At 36.5% G+C, this 22,261-nt stretch overlaps 1 protein-coding gene across 4 annotated transcripts in view; it reads right to left on the reverse strand.

Moving 5' to 3' along the window:
- The window catches only part of AGO3 (argonaute RISC catalytic component 3), a 138,349-nt gene that overhangs the window by 78,322 nt on the left and 37,766 nt on the right, over positions 1–22,261 (reverse strand). For 3 of the 4 annotated variants that reach the window (XM_046003051.1, XM_046003044.1, XM_046003069.1), the window contains 3 exons: positions 12,795–12,915; positions 8,104–8,312; positions 7,139–7,275 (listed from right to left, as the gene is read on the reverse strand). In XM_046003051.1, the coding sequence (XP_045859007.1) occupies positions 7,139–7,275; positions 8,104–8,312; positions 12,795–12,915 (467 nt within the window). Of the gene's footprint in view, positions 1–7,138; positions 7,276–8,103; positions 8,313–12,794; positions 12,916–20,901; positions 20,967–22,261 lie in introns of all 4 variants that reach the window. The other variant, XM_046003058.1, reaches the window with a different exon arrangement.

Genomic DNA, 22,261 nt, shown 5'->3' on the forward strand with positions numbered 1-22,261 from the left:
CACGATCTCAGGGTCCTGGGATCAAGTCCCAAGCCCCGCCCCGGGCTCCCTGCTCAGCGGGGAGCCTGCTTCCCCCTTTCTTTCAGCCTGCCTCTCTGCCTACTTGTGATCTCTGTCAAATAAATAAATAAATAAAATCTTAAAAAAAAAAACCCAAAACTAATGATGTACTATATATTGGCTAATTGAATTTAAATTAAAAAATTAAAAAAAACTACTACAACACATACACACATGAAACAACTGAGGAAACTGCAACCAAGAGATCACAGGAAAAATTTCAGCAAAAGTACTGACAGCAGGGGCGCTTGGGTTAGAGCCTCTGCCTTCGGCTCAGGTCATGATCCCAGGGTTCTGGGATCGAGCCCCACATCGGGCTCTCTGCTCAGCAGCGAGCCTGCTTCCTCCTCTCTCTCTGCCTGCCTCTCTACTTGTGATCTCTATCTGTCAAATAAATAAATAAAATCTTAAAAAAAAAAAAAAAAGTACTGACAGCACAAATACACTTAATTGTAGATTTCAGATGAAAGCAAATGAATATACTAGTGATAGAATGGAATGCAACTGTTACATACTCTAACAATGTAGGAATAATAATAGATACAAATAAATCAATGGTAGTGGAAAACAAGAAGCAGAATAAACTCACTGACTATACCTTACAGTAACAGGAGTCAATGTTGAAAGTCAAATAATAAAAGTTTAAGCAAAATTATAAAGAACAATAAAATAATGGTATATTTGCTAAAACTAGTTAGTAAAGGAGAGGAAACAAGGGAAGGAACAGAATAAAGCTAATATAATTGTTACTTATAAAGGAAAAAAGACACTGCTTAAAAGAGAAAAAGATGAGTGGTTAGCACAGCATAATATACAAACTTGTCCAATCACTATGTTGTACACCTGAAACTAATACAACATTATCAACCACACTTCAAAAAAAAAAAAGTAGTTTAAAAAAAACCAACAAACATGAGTATTATATGAAAGTATAAGTATAAAGAGTTACCATAGTGGGGATAAAAACCCTTCTTGATATAAAAACTATTATTTAAAAAGCACACAAACAGGGGTGCTAAGTGTCTGCCTTCAGCTCAGGTCATGATCCCAGGGTCCTGAGATCGGGCCCCTCATCGGGCCCCTGCTCAGCCTGCTTCTGCATCTGCCCCTCCCCCTACCTGCATTCTCTTTCTCACTGTCTCTGTGTCAAGAAAATAACAATCTTTAAAAATAAATCTTTAAAATCTTTAAAAATAAATAAATAAAATAAAAAGCACACAGACCATCTGAAGTTTCAAGAACATATATAATCAGAAAATAGAATATAAAATAATGTGGGGGCGCCTGGGTGGCTCAGTGGGTTAAGCCGCTGCCTTTGGCTCAGGTCATGATCTCAGGGTCCTGGGATCGAGTCCCGCATCGGGCTCTTTGCTCAGCAGCGAGTCTGCTTCCCTCTCTCTCTCTGCCTGCCTCTCTGTCTACTTGTGATCTCTCTCTGTCAAATAAATAAATAAAATCTTAAAAAAAAAAATGTTACACAACTAAGACCAAGCATGTATGTCCTTCCTATTATCCAGCTTAATTCATGCATTAACACAAAAAAAGTTTTAGATTGACCCACAAAGCAAAACCATTCTATGCTGTCTCCAAGATACATCTGTGATTCAGAAAGTATTAAAAAAGGTAATGGAAAAGAAAAGTTAACAGACAGGATAAGGTTCACAAACAAACAGATTGTAATTCTTTCATTAGATTATGCAGACTTTTACCACAAAGTATAAAAAGGTCATTTTATCATTGTAAAGGGTACAATTCACAACAAAAAAAAGAGGTATATATAAGCCCTTAATAATACAGCAGCAACATTAAGAAAGCAGAAATCAAAGGAGATATGGGAGAGAGAAACATAGTAATAGCAGAAATTTAAAAATTTTTCTCCCAGTCTGAGAGAACAAGTAAACAAAAATAACATAATCAAAATGGTAACCACTGATGGATATTCATCTAACTCAATTCTGATCATTGAATATATGTATTTTCAAATACATATTGAACTTTCACAAAATTTGACTATGTATTAGACTACAAAATATACCTCAACAAATCCTTCCTTCGAGAGAGAGACACACAGAGAGAGAGCTCACACACCTGTGAGCACGGGGAAAAGCAAAGGGGCGGGAGGCAGAGGGAAAAGAATCTCAAGCAGACTCTGTCCTGAGTAGGGAGTCTGATGCGGGGCTCAATCTCATGACCCTGAGATCATGTCCTGAGCCAAAATCAAGAGTTGGACACTTAACCCAACAAGCCACCCAGGAGCCTCTAGACTACAAAATAAACCTCAACAAATTCTAAAAGGAGAAATATAAGCCATATTCTCTGATTAACAACCTACAAAACTAGAAATTTGTAACAAAATCAGAAAATAAAAAGTTCTTCAATCTGAGAATATAAAAAAAAGTCTCTCAATCAACATTTGGATAAGAAGGAAAATACAAATTAAATTTGTGGTGTTTCTAGACAATAATAAAACTTCTACACATTAGGGGCGCCTGGGTGGCTCAGTGGATTAAAGCCCCTGCCTTCGGCTCAGGTCATGATCCCAGGGTCCTGGGATTGAGCCCCACACTGGGTTCTCCGCTCAGCAGGGAGCTTGCTTCCTCCTATCTCTCTGCCTCTCTCTCTGCCTACTTGTGATCTCTGTATGTCAAATAAATAAATAAATAAATAAAATCTTAAAAACAAAACAAAACAGGGGCACCTGGGTGGCTCAGTGGGTTAAAGCCTCTGCCTTCCGCTCAGGTCATGATCCCAGAGTCCTGGGATCGAGTCCTGCATCTGGCTCTCCACTCAGCGGGGAGCCTGCTTCCTCCCTTCTCTCTCTCTGCCTGCCTCTCAGCCTGCCTGTGATCTGTCTGTCAAATAAATAAATAAATAAAATCTTAAAAAAACAAACAAAAAACAAAACAAAACAACAAAAACTTCTACACATTAGAGGCTTTGGGATGTAGCTAAAATAGTGATCTGAAGCAAATTCATTGTTTTAAATAATGTCATCATTAAGAAAAAATGAAAATGAGTAAGTGACTAACACAGCTCAAAAAGTTAGAAAAACAACTAAAGTAACAAAGGAGGAATAAAGAAGAGGAAACATTTATAAAGTTAAAAGCAGAAATTAAGAATTGAGAAAACAGAAAGCCAGAGAACTTAAAAAAAAAAAAAGTTTCAAAAGCTCTTTTGCCAGGTGGCCTGTGGCCACAGGTGTTGAAACCAGTTATTTAAATTATTATGGACAAAACACAAATAAAATGGACAAAACACAAATACAAAAAATAAGAAATGGGGGAAACCAGAGAAGTACATACAATTTCAAAAAATAAGAAACTATATAAAACTCTCTATAAAAATAGATAAAATAATTTTCTAGTAAGATACAACCCTACCAAAACTGAACCCCAAACTGAACCTAAACAAACTGATTTTCACAAAATAAATGGAAGTTTTCCAACAGCTACTACACATCAAGCAAAACAGACCACGCAACAAGATTTTATAGAATTCTACCAAATCTTGAAAGAGCTGACAATTTTTTTCTTTCTTTTTAAATTAACATATAATGTATTATTATTATTTTTTTAAGATTTTATTTATTTGACAGTGATCACAAGTAGGCAGAGTGGCAGGCAGAGAGAGAGAGGGGGAAGCAGGCTCCCTGCGAGCAGAGAGCCCGATGTGGGGCTCGATCCCAGGACCCTGGGATCATGACCTGAGCTGAAGGTAGAGGCTTTAACCCACTGAGCCACCCAGGCGCCCCTAATGTATTATTTTTTAAATTAACATATAATGTATTATTTCTTTCAGGGGTACAGGTCTGTGATTCATCAGTCTTACACAATTCACAGCACTCACCGTAGCAGATACCCTCCCCAATGTCTATCACCCAGACACCCCATTCCCTCCATCCCCCTTCACTCCAGCAACCCTCAGTTTGTTTCCTGAGATTAAGAGTCTCTTATGGTTTGTCTCCCTCTCTGATTTTGTCTTGTTTCATTTTTCCATCCCTTCCCTTATGATCCTCTGTCCTGTTTCTCAAATTCCTCATACCAGTAAGTTATCATAAACTGTCTCTAACTTTATTTCAAGAGCTGACAATTTTAATACTATTTAAAAACTTGTACATTTTAGAAAATGAAAACTTCTAAATTTTTTATGAGATAAAAGATTAATACCAAAAGTTGAAAAAGATTACAGAAAAAAAGATTATAGATCAGATCAAACTTACTTTTGCATTTTGATTAAAAAAGTAAAATATTAGCAAACAGAATACAGCATCACATTAAAAGAATCCAGAAACACAAGTTTGGTTCAGTGTTTCATTAAAAAGACAAGAAATATCATATCATTAGCTCCACTGATCCTAAGAAGAAAATCTGACAAAATTCAACATCCATTCTTGATTAAAAGTACTTAATAAAACAGAAATCAACAGATGCTCTTATACATATACATATATATGTATATATCATACTTAATGTAGAAACAATGAAAGCATTCCTTTCTACGGCAAGGAATAAAAGGAAGATGCTCACTAATCACTATACTTAACACTGTCTAATTAGTCAATACAATCTGATAAGAAAAAAATTAGAAGTATAAAATTCAAAGGAAGAGGCAAACCTATCACTATCTGTAGATGAAATGACTATAACCTAGAAATGCCAAGAAAATCACTTGAATAACTACTATAAAAAAAATGGAACTCAATAAAACAGAGAAGGTATACAGAAGTCAAAGGCCTTCATGTATGTGAACAATAACCGGTTAGAATGTATAAATCCATTTAATAGCCAAAAGAAGGGGGAGGGAATATGTGCAAGATATGCGCAACTTTTACATGAGGAAAACTTTAAAACACCCCTGAAAGAAACAAAAGTAATCTTGCACCAATAAAAAGGTACAATGTTTTCTTGGACAGAAATACTCAGTATCTTAAAGATGGCAACTTGGCCTAACAATTTATAAATGTAATGAGATTTTAATAAAAATAATAGCCCATTCTTCCACACCCACTGGTGTTTCTACAACTTACATGGTAAAATAGTTAAGAATAGCCTAGAAAAGCCTGAAGAGAAATTTGAGACTAGCCTTATAAGATACTATAAGCCATTAAAGAAACAACCGATTACTACATTAAAGTGTCTGTGTATATGTATTTACTATCCCCCAACCCCCAAAGACACAAATTTCTACATGGCAAAATACAAAAACAAGACCATACTACAGGTTAAAAGACAAATAATCAAGGATAAACACAATTCACAATACAAGGGGCCAATATCCTTAATTTAGAAAGCTCTCAGTAAATGAGAAACTGAAAATTCAACAGAAAAAAAGGGCAAAAGACATAAACAGCTAATTAAAAAAAAAAAATTAGGTGACCCTTACACATGTGAAAAGATGACCAAATGCAAAAGTACATGAGGAAATGATTTCTTGCAAATCCAATTAATAGAATCTAGAGTTTCACATTTCTAGAGGCAACAAAACAGGTAGTCTCACTCATTGATGCACAATACTTAGAACCTCTACAGAGGGCAATCTGCCAATAATGATCAAAATTACAAATACATTTGCCCTTGACCTACTAATCTTCCCTCTTGAAATCTATCTTAAAGATGTATCTACATATACAGGAAACAATGTTCTGAAATGGCAAACTAAACATCACTCCTGTACATCGAAAGAGGACTTCTGAGATACAGCTCCTCAGTGACATATCCCCGCAATGGTAGAAGCAACTGAAAATAATGCAGAAACTAGGGAGTGATCTGGAAAGATCTAAGGATCCTTGAAGGAATGGCTGATTCCACATAAAGGGTAGGAAATACAAGATGAGCCTGAAATTTCCTCCTGTGCTAGAAAGCAAAAATACTATCAAAGACTAACAAATACAGAATTAGGAAAAATACCGCTTGGTAATCACTAGTGAAATAGATGATCTGGGTAACAATGATTACTGAATGGAATATAAGTAATAGAAATGTGGGCTGGGAGATTTACAATGGAGAGTGATCAGTATCACTAAAACTGGAACCTCTAGATACTGTTTGTCTCCTAATATACAGTATGAAGCACATATGAAGTATTCTGAACAAGAATTGAACCAAACTTCTAGGGCTAACTTTCACTTTCAGGAAATATAGGGGACAGTGGAATAAGATAATGACACCACAAGAACAAAAGACAAATGTGGATTTTTGGATATTCTTCACGACAAGTGACAGAGCTTCCTTAACAAGTCAATGGCATTTAAAACAAAACAAAACAAAACAAGAGGAAGGAAATGGGACAACTACATTAAAAAAGGCATATCGGCTAAACATGATAGGTGGATCTTGTTTGGAACCTGATTAGAACCACCTAACTATAAAAGGACATATCTGAGATAATCAAGGACATCTGATTACAGATAGGGAGAGACTACAAATAAATGATTATTAAAATTTTCTTATATAAGATAATGGCATTATGACTATGTAAGAAAACACCCATTTTTAAAGAGGCACATACTAAAGTAGTAGAGACAAAATAACTTGTTATCTGGGATCTGATTTAGAAGAATAAATGCAGGAAGTTTAAGGAAGGTGGAAAATTCTTGACAGGCAGCACATAAGTGGCAGTTTATCATACTATTCCCCCTACTTTTATATATACTCAAAAATATTTATGAGCTAATAATGAGAGTACAATTAGCACCACTATAAGCATCAGTGGTAGGTATAACACCTGGGCTCACCATGACCAACAGACTATTTTTCTTTTAAAACATGTATTTCATAATGAAATACTGACTTAAGAGTTAAAAGGACAAAAGTGAGATTGCTCAGATAATCATGTCAAGGCTTTTATATATGCTTTAATGTGCTTACTTCATGCTCAGTAGCATTCCAGGACAACTTCTGTGTAAAGGCTTTCTAAACAAAACGTAACAAAAAAACACAGGTTTTTCGACTCCGTCTTAGTATGTGTCCAAATATTACTCCCAAGACACCAGCACATATAATTATATATACACTGTACACACAGAACGCATAGATAGGAATCAACTACCCAAGACAGAATGTGGTTTTAGCTCCCTTACCATCAATATTAAGCATCATTTTCCACATGGCAGGTCGGACAGATTGATGGAATCCAAACCATACTTCCCTGCCGCCTCCAAGGGGGTGGTCATATCCTTCTGGAGCTGAGAAAAAGGAACGCCCCACAGGTGTATATCTACAAAAATTAAAATGTCATGTTCAGTCCTTTCATTGCCATATAGGTATATAAATTTGCAGAATACATTAGTCTAGAGTACATAAACTTAAGTTAGCCTAATGATGTTTATCATTAGGAATATATGAAACTAAATATTTTCCAAATTTGTGAAAGCAAAAAGCAGCCACTCTAAATGAAATACAAAAACCATCAGCATCCTTTACTGAAATTCTCCCTTCCAAAACTAATGTTAGTTTGGGTAAGAATAAATTTTATTTAAAATACTTTCTTAGAAACATCTGAAAAGAAAAACCAGTTCCAAACTTAGGAAATGCTAAAGAGTAAATAAACATTGACCAAAAGGCTACTTCTATAAATGTGTTTCCAAAACCTATTTTTCTTTAAAAAGACACATCGATCCTACATATATAGGCACATAAATACAAATATACACTTGTGAGGTGACAGTGTGATTAAGAGAGTAGCAATTTCAACACAAATTGATATTATTGTATAAATAATGAAATTACCTTTAGAATAAGGGGACTTAACTAAACATGTCAGTTATTCAAGATTTATAGTTTCTAAGATAAAGGTTAGACATTTTTCTAAAAGGTATTCACTAGAATAGCTATGTTAATGATGTGCATTCACTTTCAAAAATCAGAATTTTTTCTGTAACATACTTCTGTTGTCCATGAACTTATATGCATGCTATTCTTTAAATGAAGTAATCAAAACATATAACATGTGAAGGTTAATCAAAGAAGGGCTGCACAACCCGCTCTTGGGAAGAAAAGTTTCACACTGAAAATCTAAAAAGGAGAAAAAGCCGGAAGCACCCACTTCATGGAGGGCAGATGTCGTAGCACCACATCAACGGCATGGACAGGATTAGTGCTGATTGGCTTGTCTAATTCCAGTGGCTCAGGCAAGGTTCGTCCTGTCAGTACTTCATGTAGTAGGTGCCAACTCACCCGAGAGACAAATTTAATTGACACCTTGAAAGGTCGATCTTTTCCACCTTCCCCAGGTAAAGTAACATCTAAATCTACCTGTTGATGGGGAAACAATCAACTGATAAGTTGAAAAAGATAAGAACAATTACTTTAAGTTAAAAAGATATTTCAGAAAAAACAGAGCAAAAATAAAAAACCAACCTCAATGCTAAATCAATAATCTCTAAGTTGTACTGTTACACGCCCCCCCCCCCCCCAAAAGCAAAGTACACAAGATTACAAATAGTATGCCATCTTTTGGTGAAAAAGAAGAAAATGGGAAATATACATGTATCTCATTTCTGCAAAAAGAAACACAAGCAGCATGAATCAGAAACAAAGAAACTGGTTACTTTCAAAGAATGGGAAGAAATAAAGGAGAATAACAATTCTGAGTATATTTTTCAGCACAGTTTTGATTTCTGGAAACATGTTAAGTAAATTTTTTTAAAATAAAGTTTTATCAGTTAAAAAAATTAAAAATAAAATCAAGAAGGATGAAGTAAAAAAATTAAAATATAACCAAAACTAAATAAAACCGAATGTTTCAAATGAATAACCTAACCATACTGAAAGAAGGAGACAAAAGAAAATATCAACACAAGGAACTCTTGAATGCAGTATACTGAATATATTCTCAACTGGGGATGTGGAGGAGAGGTGGGTGGTATGGTGAAGCAATTCAAATTGTATGGTAGGAATGAACATATGTAAAGGCAGTGATGTTCTATGGTTCAAAAAAGAAGGAAGATACAAATATGTAATGTGGGGAGTAAAGGAGGAATTCTGGGGGGATAAACTGAAACTTAGAGAATCAATTTTAACTCATGATTTCATATATATATTTATTAATGTATTAATATATTTGTTATATTTATATATTATATATAATATACAATAAGTAGTACTTATGTAGGATACTTATGGCAGGTTCACTATATGACATATACTATTATATATTATTTCTTTCACTTATATATTTTTATTTCCTACCTCCGTCCATTTTAGAAACACCTATAACCCAGCAGCATGAATACATACCCAGATTTTGGTTTGTAAGTTGCATCCCCCAACTAAAAGAAACCATTGTTTCTCTGAGAAAGGGCCAGTTGCATGGCCAGAGCAGGGAAAACATAAGAAAAGCCTGGATCATCTTGTGTCAGAAAGTAAGGAAGTATGCAAAAGAAAGTGTGTGATCAAAAAGAAAACAGGAATCATCTTAAAGGGGCTCCCAATGGCCAAATGGGGCAGTGAAATAAATAAAGACAAATAAATTAGGGAAAAGAAAATGTTCCCCATTACAGTCAATATCAACTAATAAATGTAGAAGGAATGACAGAACTAGAAAATCAACGTTACTACTTACTAATAATTCTTCCAAGCAAGAATCATCAATTACTTAAAAATCTAATGAGAATCAGGATCCTTAAAATATCTCCCATATCTGGGCAACTGGGTGACTCATTCGGTTAAGTGACCAACTCTCCATCTTGGCTCAGGTCATGATCTCAGGGTCATGAGATCAAGCCTGCATGGATGCCGTGCTCAGCAGGGAGTCTGCCTGAGATTTTCTCTCTCCCTCTGTCCCCATCCCCGCCCCGGCTCGTATTCTCTCTCTAAAATAAACAAATTTTAAAAATCTTAAAAAAAAAAAAAGTATTTCCCATATGAAAATTAAAAACTTCGTAGGGGCTCCTAGGTGGGTCAGTAGGTTAAGCATCAGGTTCCTAAGTAACCTCAGCACAGGTCTTGATCTCAGTCAGGGTCTTGAGTTCAAGCCCCATGTTGGGCCACACCCTGGGTGTGAAGTCTACTCAAAAAACAACCACAAAAAACAAAACCAAAACACTTCTGTGCATCAGAAGACAGAATCAACAAAGTGAAAAGGCAACCTAAAAAATGTGAGAAAATACTTGCAAATCCTATATCTGTTAAGAAAGTATGAAGAATCCCTAAAACTTAACAGCAAAAATTAATCCCAATTTTAAAAATGGGCAAAGGATGAGGATATGCAAATGAGCTCATGAAAAGATGCTGAACTCACTAATCATTAGGGAAATGCAAATCAAAACCACAGTGAGATATAATCTCATGCCCATTAGGATGGTTATAATAAACAACAACAACAACAACCCAGAAAACAGCAAGTGTTGGCAAGGGTGTGAAGAATTTGGAATGCTTGTGCATTGCTGGTGTTAAAGTACAATGCGGCAGCCACTATGGAAAACAGTATGGTGATTTCTCAAAATGTTAAAAATAGAAATTACCGCTTATACACAAAGGAACTGAAAGCAAGAATTGAAACAGGTATTTGTATACATTCCCAGCAGCATTTTTGTAATATCCAAAAGGTGTTCATCAATGGATATGTGGATAAACAAAATGTGGTATATACACACAATGGAGTATTATTCAGCCTTAAAAAGGAAAGAAATTCTGACACATGCAACAACATGGACGAATTCTGAGGACATAAAGCTAAGTGAAATAAGTCACAAAAACACAAATACCATATGATTCCACTTAGATGAGGCACTGAGAGTAGTCAAAGCCATAGAGACAAAAGACAGAACGGTGGCTGCCAGGCACTGAGGGGAGGGGAGAATGGGGACTTAAGTGTTTCATGGGTACAGTTTCAGTTTTATAAGATAAATAGAGTTACAGAGATAGAGAGTGGTTATGATTGCAAATGTACATTAAATGTACATTCATGCCCCTAAAATGTACATTAAAAATGGCTCAGATGGTAAATTTTATGTTATGTTTATTTTACCACAATTAAAAATAAAATCTCCCCACAAGAGAAAAAGAAAAACTTGACAGGAGAAACCTGGCAGACACCAGCTTAACGAAGTGATCAAACTTAGTATCACCATTAATAGAACAAATACATATTAATGTCTCCTGATAAGATCCACTGATAAGGAAAGAACACTTGTGTAATTATTTCTGCCAAAAATGCTTAATCAGAGTCTAATCAAGAGAAAATCAGACAAACCCATATTGAGGGACATTCTACAAACAACTTGCCTGTAATCTTCTACCATGTTAATGTCATGAAAGGAAAGAAAAAGGCTGGCAAACTGTTCCAGAATAAAGAAGATTAAAAAGACATGGTATCTTGGGGCACCTGGGTGGCTCAGCAGATTAAGAATCTGATTGTTGATTTCAGCTCAGGTCATGATCTCAGGTTTGTGAAATGAGCCCCTGTTGGGCTCTGTTCTCAAATGGGGATCTGCTTGAGAATCTCTCCCTCTCCCTCTGCCCCCACCTCCATTCATGTGCTCTCTTTCTTTCAAATAAATAATCTTTAAAACAAACAAACAAAAAAATGTGGTATCTAAATACAATCATGAACCTGGACTGAATTTTTTATTAGAGGGGAAGAAATGCTAAAAGTCATCAGTGGAACAAATGTCAAAACTGGAATACGGGTTGTTGATTAGATAAAAGTATACCAATGAAAAATTTAGTGGAGTGGATAACCATACTTTGATTTTTATCCTTGTTCTTAAGAAAAAGATATTAAAGGGCATGACACATGCAACCTTCTCTTGAATGGTTCAGGAAAAGATAAGCATGGATGTGTATTTCACCCTATATAAATGTCTACAAAGATAACGAAAGAAAGAATGATAAGACAAATGTGGTAAAAGTTAAGAAACACTGGTCAATCTGGGTAAAAGGTCTACATGAGTTCTTTAATTCTTACAACTTTTCAGTATGTTTAAAATTATTTCCAGAGGCTTCTGGGTGGCTAAGTCAGTTAAGTGTCTGCCTTCCGCTCAGGTCAGGATCCCAGAGTCCTGGGATGGAGCCTTACATAGGGGTCCCTGCTGTGCAGGAAGTCTGCTAATCCCTCTTCCTCTCCCTTTGCCCTGCTCCCTGCTCTCTCTTTCTCAAATAAATAAATAAAATCTTAAAAAAAACCAAAAACCTAGAGGGGTGCCTGGGTGGCTCAGTGGGTTAAAGCCTCTGCTTTCGGCTCAGGTCATGATCCCGGGGCCTGGGATCGAGCCCCACGTCGGGCTCTCTGCTCCGTGGAGAGCCTGCTTCCTCCTCTCTCTCCCTGCCTGCCTCTCTTGCCTACCTGTGATCTCTGTCTGTCAAATAAAGAAATAAAATCTTAAAAAAAAAAAAAAAAAGTGTAGTTAAAAAAACCAAAAAAAAACTAGAAAAATGTAAATAAAATTATTTCAAAATAAAAAGTTAAAAAAGATAAATAATATACTCATATATATATAGGCTATAATAAAGTGGCAATAAATGCATTTAAAGGGAGATATTGCTAGGTGCCAGAGTGGCTCAGTTGATTGAGGTCCGACTCTTGGTTTAAGCTTGAGTCATGATCTCAGGGTCGTAGGACTGAGCCCGTGTTGGGCTCCATGACAGACGTGCAGCCTGCTTGAGACTGCCTCCCTGTCCCTATGACCCCTCTTCCCAACCCAATCTCTCTCTCAAAAAAATAAAATAAATAAAAATAAAAAATAAAGGGAGATACTGCAAAGGATAGCTCTTCAATAAAGGAATACACCTTACCCCAGTAGTTGCCACAGGAAGTGGATTGGCTGTGTAAAGGCTTCTTTTTCCATCATAAACTGGTCTACGGTCCCCAAATATAGTCACTTTAAAATGCTGAACCATTGAGTCAACCACCTCCCTAAAAAGGGGAAAAAATATATTCACATAATCCTCTCCATGATGAAATACAAAATACAAAATAAAGTAATTCTTGCACTATTTAAAGATATCAAAATTCTAAAAGACAATCATACTGATTAAGATATTGCTTTCACAACCATACCTTAGGATACCAGAAAGACTGATTTCTGGCAAGGGATAAGAATTTCACAAACAACAGAAAAGAACGAATCCAGTGAATTACTTAATCGTTCTGGGCCTCAGTAAACCCGCAAAATATTATCCTCAGAAAAGGATCCTCAATTCCTTTTACCATCTCTGAGCACTACCTGACACATGCACTTCTCTATCAAACAGTGTGATGCTCTTCACGCTGGGTCCAAATACCACCTAGTACATGTATCTATTAGAACATTTACTCCACTGTATTACATTTATTGTATACTTCACTTCTACTAGACTGTGAGATTCTTTTTTTATTATTATTTTTATTAACATATAATGTATTATTTGCCCCAGGGGTACAAAGTCTGTGAATCATCAGGCTTACACACTTCATAGCACTCACCACAGCACATACCTTCCCCAATGTCCATAACCCAACCACCCTCTCCATACCCCTCCTCCCCCCAGCAACCCTCAGTTTGTTTTGTGAGATTAAGAATCTCTTATGATTTGTCCCCTTCTTGATCCCATCTTGTTTCATTTTTTCCTTCCCTACCCCTCAAATGCCCCACTCTGTCTCTCATTATCAGGGAGATCATATAATTGTTTTTCTCTGATTGATTTATTTCAGCATAATACCCTCTAGTTCCATCCATGTCGTTGCAAATGGCAAGATTTCATTTCTTTTGATGGCTGTGTAGTATTCCACTGTATATATGTACACCATATGTTCTTTATCCATTCATCTGTTGATGGACATCTAGGCTCTTTCCATAGTTTGGCTATTGTGGACATTGCTGCTAGAAACATTCGGGTGCACGTGTCCCTTCGGATCACTACATTTGCATCATTAGGGTAAATACCCAGTAGTATGATTGCTGGGTCGTAGGGTAGCTCTATTTTCAACTTTTTGAGGAATCTCCATGCTGTTTTCCAGAGTGGCTACACCAGCTTGCATTCCCATCAAGAGTGTAGGAGGGGGGCGCCTGGGTGGCTCAGTGGATTCAGCCGCTGCCTTCAGCTCAGGTCATGATCTCAGGGTCCTGGGATCGAGCCCCGCATCGGGCTCTCTGCTCTGCAGGGAGACTGCTTCCTCCTCTCTCTCTGCCTGCCTCTCTGCCTACTTGTGATCTCTCTCTCTGTCAAATAAATAAATAAAATCTTTAAAAAAAAAAAAAAAGAGTGTAGGAGGGCTCCCCTTTCTCCGCATCCTCGCCAGACATCCTCACCTGTCGTTTCCTGACTTGTTAATTTTACCCATTCTGACTGGTGTGAGGTGGTATCTCATTGTGGTTTTGATTTGTATTTCCCTGATGCAAAGTGACATGGAGCACTTTTTCATGTGTCTGTTGGTCATCTGGATGTCTTCTTTGCATAAATTAGACTGTGAGATTCTTGAGAACAATAAACACCCTTGTACCCTCCTCAATCCTTTTCAACCTCTTTCCCCACCCTCACAATATTATCTAGTCAGTAAGAATATTCAGAAACTATTTTCATCCAACAAACATTTTTATACTATATATACTTATGTGGAAACATACTCAAGACTTTTACATGAAAAAATTAACTATAATGAGAATGATATAAAATATCCACAAATCAACATTTATTTTTGTACACACATTATTTGTAAAAGCAGTGGAAAATTACCTAGAAGGATATGTACCAAACAGATACAATGCTTATCTCTGGTGAGGGAAGTGAAAAATGATTTTTTATTTTGTCTAAATAATCTAAATATGTTATGATGAGAGTATACTTATATATTACTGGTATAATTTACAATACATTTAAAAGAATGGGGAAAAAGATTAATTCTAGCCTATGGGTAGGTAGGAGAGAAAGGAGAGAAAAAGGCATTCTCTGATACAAAATAACTGAGCTGACTTGATACCTAGAGCAATTTCCTACATGCTCAAAATTTCTATTTTCCTCTTCTTCCATTTCACTTTGCTGAAACTATTTAAACCAAGATCAAGCCTCTTCTGGGGTGCCTGGGTGGCTCAGTGGGTTAAAGCCTCTGCCTTCGGCTCAGGTCATGATCCCAGGGTCCTGGGATCGAGCTCCACATCGGGCTCTCTGCTCCGCGGGGAGCCTGCTTCCTCCTCTCTCTCTGCCTGCCTCTCTGCCTAGTTGTGATTTCTCTCTGTCAAATAAATAAAATATTAAAAAAAAAAGATCAAGCCTCTTCTAGAGTAAATTTTACAAAAAAGATTCAACTCACTGATCCATTTTTTTTTTAAGATTTTATTTATTTATTTGACAGACAGATCACAAGACAGACAGATCACAAGCAGGCAGAGAAGCAGCAGAGAGAGAGGAGGAAGCAGGCTCCCTGTTGAGCAGAGAGCCCGATGTGGGGCTTGATCCCAGGACCCTGGGAGCATGACCTGAGTTGACGGCCGAGGCTTTAACCCACTGAACCACCCAGGTGCCCCTCACTGATCCATTTTCACATACAAAAAAAGTTCAGAATTTTCTGCCATTTACGATTTTCTTCTGCAGACATTACCGTCAAGTCCAGTTTCTTAGATGAAACTTTACAGATCTAATTTGTCAGAATGTTTTGGCTATTTTGTCATTTTTCCTCAACAATAAATTAGTTTAACTTTAAGCTTACCAAATGCTGGCAGCCCAGTCAAACCACTCTACGAATCAAAATGGTTGGAGGAGTTAAAATAGCTGTGCTAAAACAACTTAGGGGGAAAAAAAATGTTCTGTTTCAATATCTAGTACAGCATATTCTTTTTTCTTAAAGATTTTATTTATTTATTTGACAGAGAGAGAGAGATCACAAGTAGGCAGAACGGCAGGCGGAGAGATAGGGGGAAGCAGGGTCCCCGCGGAGTAGAGAGCTGAATGCAGGGCTTGATCCCAGAACCCTGAGATCAAGACCTAAGCCGAAGGCAGAGGCTTAACTCACTGAGCCACCCAGGTTCCCCTACAGTATATTCTTCATGAATGTTCTAACAGTGGACATCTACCTCAACCGCTAGAACCTCCAATGGAATCTAAAGCGGAATTCAACATATCTCCCCCGTGTTATCTAGTTATCCTATTTACTGCTCTTTCTTGGGACCTCCCTCTCCCCATTTACCCAGATTCAAAACCTGGCTCATCTCTTCATCCAATTAGTTGCTGACCTCACCTCTCTGCAGTATTTCTCACATCAGTCCTTTACTTTTCATTCCCAATTACCACTATCCTAAATTATAACCTCATGTTCCAGTACCTGGGTTATTTTAAGTCTCTTGTTTTTTATGCCTTTAATTTTTTCTTCTCCAACCCAACCTACATATCACTGCCAAATGAGTCCCCGAACCCCACTTTTATGTCCCAGATAAAAAAGGTTAAGTTAGCCATACTCCTCAATTCATGGCTTATTTTCATCATTCATCTGTAAGAGACCTCTCTTCTTTCCTTCCACCTCCATTTCCTAAGTTCCCTTCTTCTTTCCAGTAAGTTACCTCTTCTAAGTGTTTGATGAACATCCTTCTGTTTGCTTATATTCCCACTTTTATCCTCTGGCACTAGGTTTTTAAAATGTATTCATATTGCTGTGGGACACTTAGCTCATTTCTCACTAATGCAAAGTAGTCCATATGTTGTCTATCCATTCACCCAACAATCCAGACTTCAACTGCCAGCCACCAAAAACAACGGCGCATTGTAGTATCTCTTACTATATCCCTTTATGGACTTGTGTGAGAATTAATCTCTGGTTATATACCCAGGAACAAAACCGTTAGGCCCAAATGAATTTTATCAACTAAATGATGAAGAACTGCCAAACTGTTCTCCAGAGTGGATATACGATCTACATTCCTGGAGATCCTATTTCCCCATATCCCAGACAAGATTTGTTATTATGTAGCTCTGCTTTCTATTTTTTGCTAGCCTAGCACGTAAAACTAAAATGTTATTTTAATTGGGATGTCTCCTATTACTAATGAATTTGAACATTCCTTCATGTACTGTTCTTTTGTTAATTCCTTGTTTGTTTCTTCTGCTCATTTTTCTTTTGGGACCCCAGTCTTCTTGTTGAATTGAAGGAGTTTCTTTGATAGCCTGACAGTCCGATATTAATTCATTAATAGGTTTAGTTATTGCAAATATCTTCCGAATGTTTTCTGCCTGTTAACAATATCTATGTATTTATTGAGATGAAATCCTTAATAGAGAATCATCAAATGAATCATTTTTCACCTTATGGTTTCATCCTTTTGAGCCTTGTGTCAGGCTCCCTGCTCAGTGGGGAGTCTGCTTGTCCCTCTACCTCTGCCCCTCCCTCTCCGCTTATTCTGGCTCTCACTTTCTCTCAAATAAATAAATAAAATCTTTAAAAAAGAGAATTACTTTCCTAATACTAAATTACAAATTGTTTTATTAACTATAGTTTTATCTATATATAGTTATCTATATATAGTTTTATATCTATCTTTGGTTATCTATATATATAGGTTACCTATATACAGAGCTTACTTACACACACATACGTATATATAGTTTGATCTATATTATTTTGGCCATTAATCCATCTGATGTATTTATTTATGTATTTATTTATTTGACAGAGAGAGCACAAACAGGGGGAGTAACAGAGGGAGAGGGAGAAGCAGGCCCCCTGCTGAGCCAGGAACCCGACTCAGGACTCGATCCCAGAACCCCAGGACCATGACCTGAGCTGAAGGCAGAGGCTTAACAGTCTGAGCCACCCAGGCGCCCCATCTGACATCTTTCTTTATAAACAGTGTTATATAAGGGACTCTATTTTATTTTTCTCTATATAGTAAGCCAGTGGTCCCACATCATCTACTAAATAGTCTATACATAACCAATCAATTTAAAATGCCATTTTTTGGGGTGCCTGGGTGGCTCTGTTGGTTAAGTATCCAACTTATGATCTCAGCTCAGGTCTTGATCTCACGGTCATGAATTTGAGCGCCATGTTAAAATAAATAAATAGCTATTTTTATCTTATAAGTTCTCAACATATAAATGAATCTGGCTCTTGAGTTCTCTATATTGTCCCAGTGGTCCATTTGTTCTTAACTGATTGTCATATGTTTTCACAATTACTAAAGTGTTTTATTATACTGTAACATGGGGCAGGGCAAGTTCCTTTTCTTTTTCTAAGTTAACTAGGGCATTCATGGAAACTTTTAATCAGAATAACCTTCTAAAGTGGTCCTCCCAAACTATCAACACCATAAACAAAAGAAATACATCTGGTGCCCTACATATAGTAAATAAGAAAAAAATTCCCATTAGTTAAGAAACCCTCAAATTATATATACTTAGGAGACACTGCTAGAATGCTAAGAACAAATGAGAGTGCTAAAAGTTATTAAAACACTACAACAGTGAACTCAATGAAGATGAAATATAATAAGGGCAATTGTAAAATCTAAACATTTGTTTAGAAAACTTAACTGCAAAAAGAACAGATTAGAGGATATGAACTTACTCACTGCTTTTGTGGAAAGGGGCTTTAGATGACTCTTAAATCCAGAATGAGTGAATAGTGGGATGTAGCTTCCTCAAAATTAAAAAAATTAGGTGCATATATTTAAATGCCCAGTAAAAAGCATGTAACCATCCCATCACATATTATATAGTCATTTCACATTCTGAAATACTCTATTTGATTTGGAAAAATTTAAGACCCTAAAAAAAAGAAACATGACCAGAAGGTAATCCTGACAGAAATTCATGTAACATGAGTAAAAATAAATCAAACTAAGGACTTCAGGACTGGAACAGGAAAGACTCAAAGGAAATTACAGAAGGCTCTGGCTATTTTGATGCACTGTCATGTGATATACTAAGCAGAAAATCTACCTTGTATGAAAGGATAGAATTAGGATAAAACTCACAAATAATTGGAAAGATTTAAGGAGCTAGACTTTGGAACAAAAATTTCCCACATTTCCTACACACCAGAATTATTCACAAGTGGATTACACTCTTATAAAGTATCTAAGTTCATCCTTGCTAGAACAGCTCAAGGAGCATTTATGTCCTGGAAGATGCCAACCAGAAGACTGAAATGAATAATCTCTGCAATCCCCTCTAACAGTAAAATTTAATTAGGAGAGTACCAAATAATGAAACAGTGCAGATTTTACCATGCCATCAGATATAAAAACTTCTTTACGAATAATTACACTAAACACTGAACTCAAGCTCTCAGAGCCTTAACAAAATGGTGTTAGAATTCGATATACACTGGGCAGTTCTAACATTAAACTACTTTTAAATTTCTAACTGCTAAAATCTATGTTCAAAGGGAATAAGCTTTTCTAAGGACCATCATTATATCTCTTTAATCTCTCACTAATATTCTGTAACTGATACATTTAGAAGGTTTTTTTGTTCCTTGGTTTTTTATTTGACAGAGAGAGAGACAGGGACAGCAATACAAGCAGGGGGAGTCGGGGAGGGAGAAGCAGGCTTCCCACTGAGCAGGAAGCCCAATGCAGGGCTTGATCCCAGGACTCCGGGGATCATGACCTGAGCTGAAGGCAGATGTTTAACAACTGAGCCACCCATGCGTCCCTATATTTAGAGTTTTAATGAAACTTTAGTATGCAAGTTAACAAAAGGACAAATCAAGGAACTGCAAATTTTTACTTGTTATCTCAAAAGATACTGTGACAAAGAGTAATGTATTAGGATGTTCATCAGGCAGGGATGTGGAACTAAAGAAAAACTCTAAAATAGTAATTTATCTAATCATCTATTGAGGGATAGCAGCAAAGGTGCTCACTGCATTATGAAGAAAGTCTGAATTGGGAAACTGTCAATTTGAGAAACCTTTACATGTGCTAACATAAGCACTGGAAGACAAATAAGTAGACACGACTTTTTAGTCCCACTCTGCCACTATGTTGTTATGAAAGTTACCTTGCCTCTCTGATTTTAGTTCCTTCATCAATAAAAATGGGACAATAGGGGCACCTGGGTGGCTCAGTGGGTTAAACCTCTGCCTTCAGCTCAGGTCATGATCTCAGGGTCCTGGGATCAAGTTCTGCATCCGGCTCTCTGCTCAGCAGGGAGCCTGCTTCCCCCGCTCCCCCACCCCACCTGCCTCTCTGCCTACTTGTGATCTCTCTCTGTGTCAAATAAATAAATAAAATCTTTAAAAAAATGGGATAATAGTCTCTGGGCTGTTACAGAGAGCATATGGGATATTAGTTGAAAGTACTTTTGGGGGAAAAAGCAATGATACTATTTTTACGTAAAAATTTAAGCATAATTATCTCACAAATATACTTCAAGATGATACTGAAATACTGAAGTCTTCCAAACAACAAACAGATACATCACAACGTATTAGTATCAAAGCAAATTAATACAGAGAATAAAGTCTGGCAATTAACATAAACTGTGAACTGAATTTTCTTATCACAGTTGTGGAACTTGGTCTTAGGTGCAGTTGTTTATTATTGTAACAGTGGGGAAAATCCTTTGATCTTCTGTTCAAATGTAGAAATTTTAGTACAACTTTTAAGTGTATATTGTAGTAAAATTACAATTACCAAAATATGCAAAATATTTTAACTTCTAAAGCAATATTTAGGAAAGCAATTTGGAAAAGAAAATCTGAGTAAATGGGGATAAGAACTTCTAACTAATCTTTAGTGGTTTCCTTTAACTAATGACTTTAGTCTGAAAAGGAAAGAATTCTTGCAAAGTACGATATGATGCATTTTTGTAGAGCGTTGGGATAGAATTTAAAAAGCCTTAAGAATATCTGGGGATTACTACAAAAATGGAACCTACCTGAGTACATTAGGTTTTACAAAGGGCTACAGCCTACCTTTCCCACTCTTACCTCAACCACCACTTCCTACATTCTGGTACCAAGTCTTTTGACTCCATCATGCTCTGGTGCACAGACTGTAAAGTAAAATTTAATATTGGTTTCAGTAAGTTCCACTTTACCACCTGACTCATACAGCAGAAAAATGGTAGGAGAGGGAAATTTTATTGTAAAAAGGAGAAGAAATTAGTAATCGTTCTATGTGCTCATAGAGACCCACCTTCATCTCATTTCTAGTTATCTCTTGTTTTCTGCTCCCAAAAGGCAGAACGGGAAATATTATTTTAGTCAATACAAGAAGATATGAAATAGTATTTCTCCTGAAAGTGACTATTCACATCAGTTTAGTATTCACAGCTCCAGTAAATTAATCTGTCACTATAGTATAGACAGAAAGGAAGACTGCTAAAGTACAACAAGATGGTAAAATCACCCAGAGGCTTGCTTATAAAACAACTAAAACAGCTGGTGGTCTCTCCTTACATCCTTCCAACTCTGAATTTATCTTCATAACTCTTCAATAAATAACAGAGAAGGTAGCCAATGAATACTTTTGCATCAATATAAAGCTTAAAAAATACAGAGTAGGGAAGAAAGGGGTAATACTTTAGATCAAATTTTTAGTATTTTATAATATAAAAACTGTAGTACACCAGAGCATTTTACTAAAACGATCTTCAAAATCATTTCACATGGGTATGAATTCTTTCATAATTTTATACAACTACACTTGCTAATCCAGTGTAGTAAACATTACTAGTATTCCCAGATAACTGACAGATTACTTCAGACTGAGAAATCACTTTTTATCTCAATCTGGCTTACACTAACAACTCTATTCTAGAACACTCTTTAGCCACCACTGACTTCTTAAAAGACATGGTCTCTTTTCAGCTTTCACACCTTGGCTTCTTTGAGCATTTGCCATTGTGATCAGTCCTTGAAATTCACAATCCTTTCTTTACCTTCTCTGAAACAGCTTATACTTTGTCCTGGTTCTCCTACTTTTCCCATCTAAGTGTCTTCACTGGCAAACCTGAAATAATAGTATCCCCAGAGATCCATTCTTAATCTTATCTTGACTCTATTCACTTTCCCTAACTTTAACTATCACCTGTATGTTGACACATCTCAAATCTTAATCTCTATCTTGACTTATTTCCTGAGTGCTAGGCACTTATTTCCAATAATCTACTGAACCTCTCTATTTTGTTGTTTCTTATACAATTCAACCTCCAAATATCCAAAACAGAAAATAAAAAACCTGGTCCATTCACCATCTGTATTTCTGTTACAGCCACCACTATTGCACAAACTAGAAATGACGAAGTCATTCTTCTCTCTTCCCTTTCCCTCCACACCTAAATTATTC

This window comes from Meles meles, chromosome 1 (genome assembly GCF_922984935.1).
Source record: "Meles meles chromosome 1, mMelMel3.1 paternal haplotype, whole genome shotgun sequence".
Taxonomy (NCBI): domain Eukaryota; kingdom Metazoa; phylum Chordata; class Mammalia; order Carnivora; family Mustelidae; genus Meles; species Meles meles.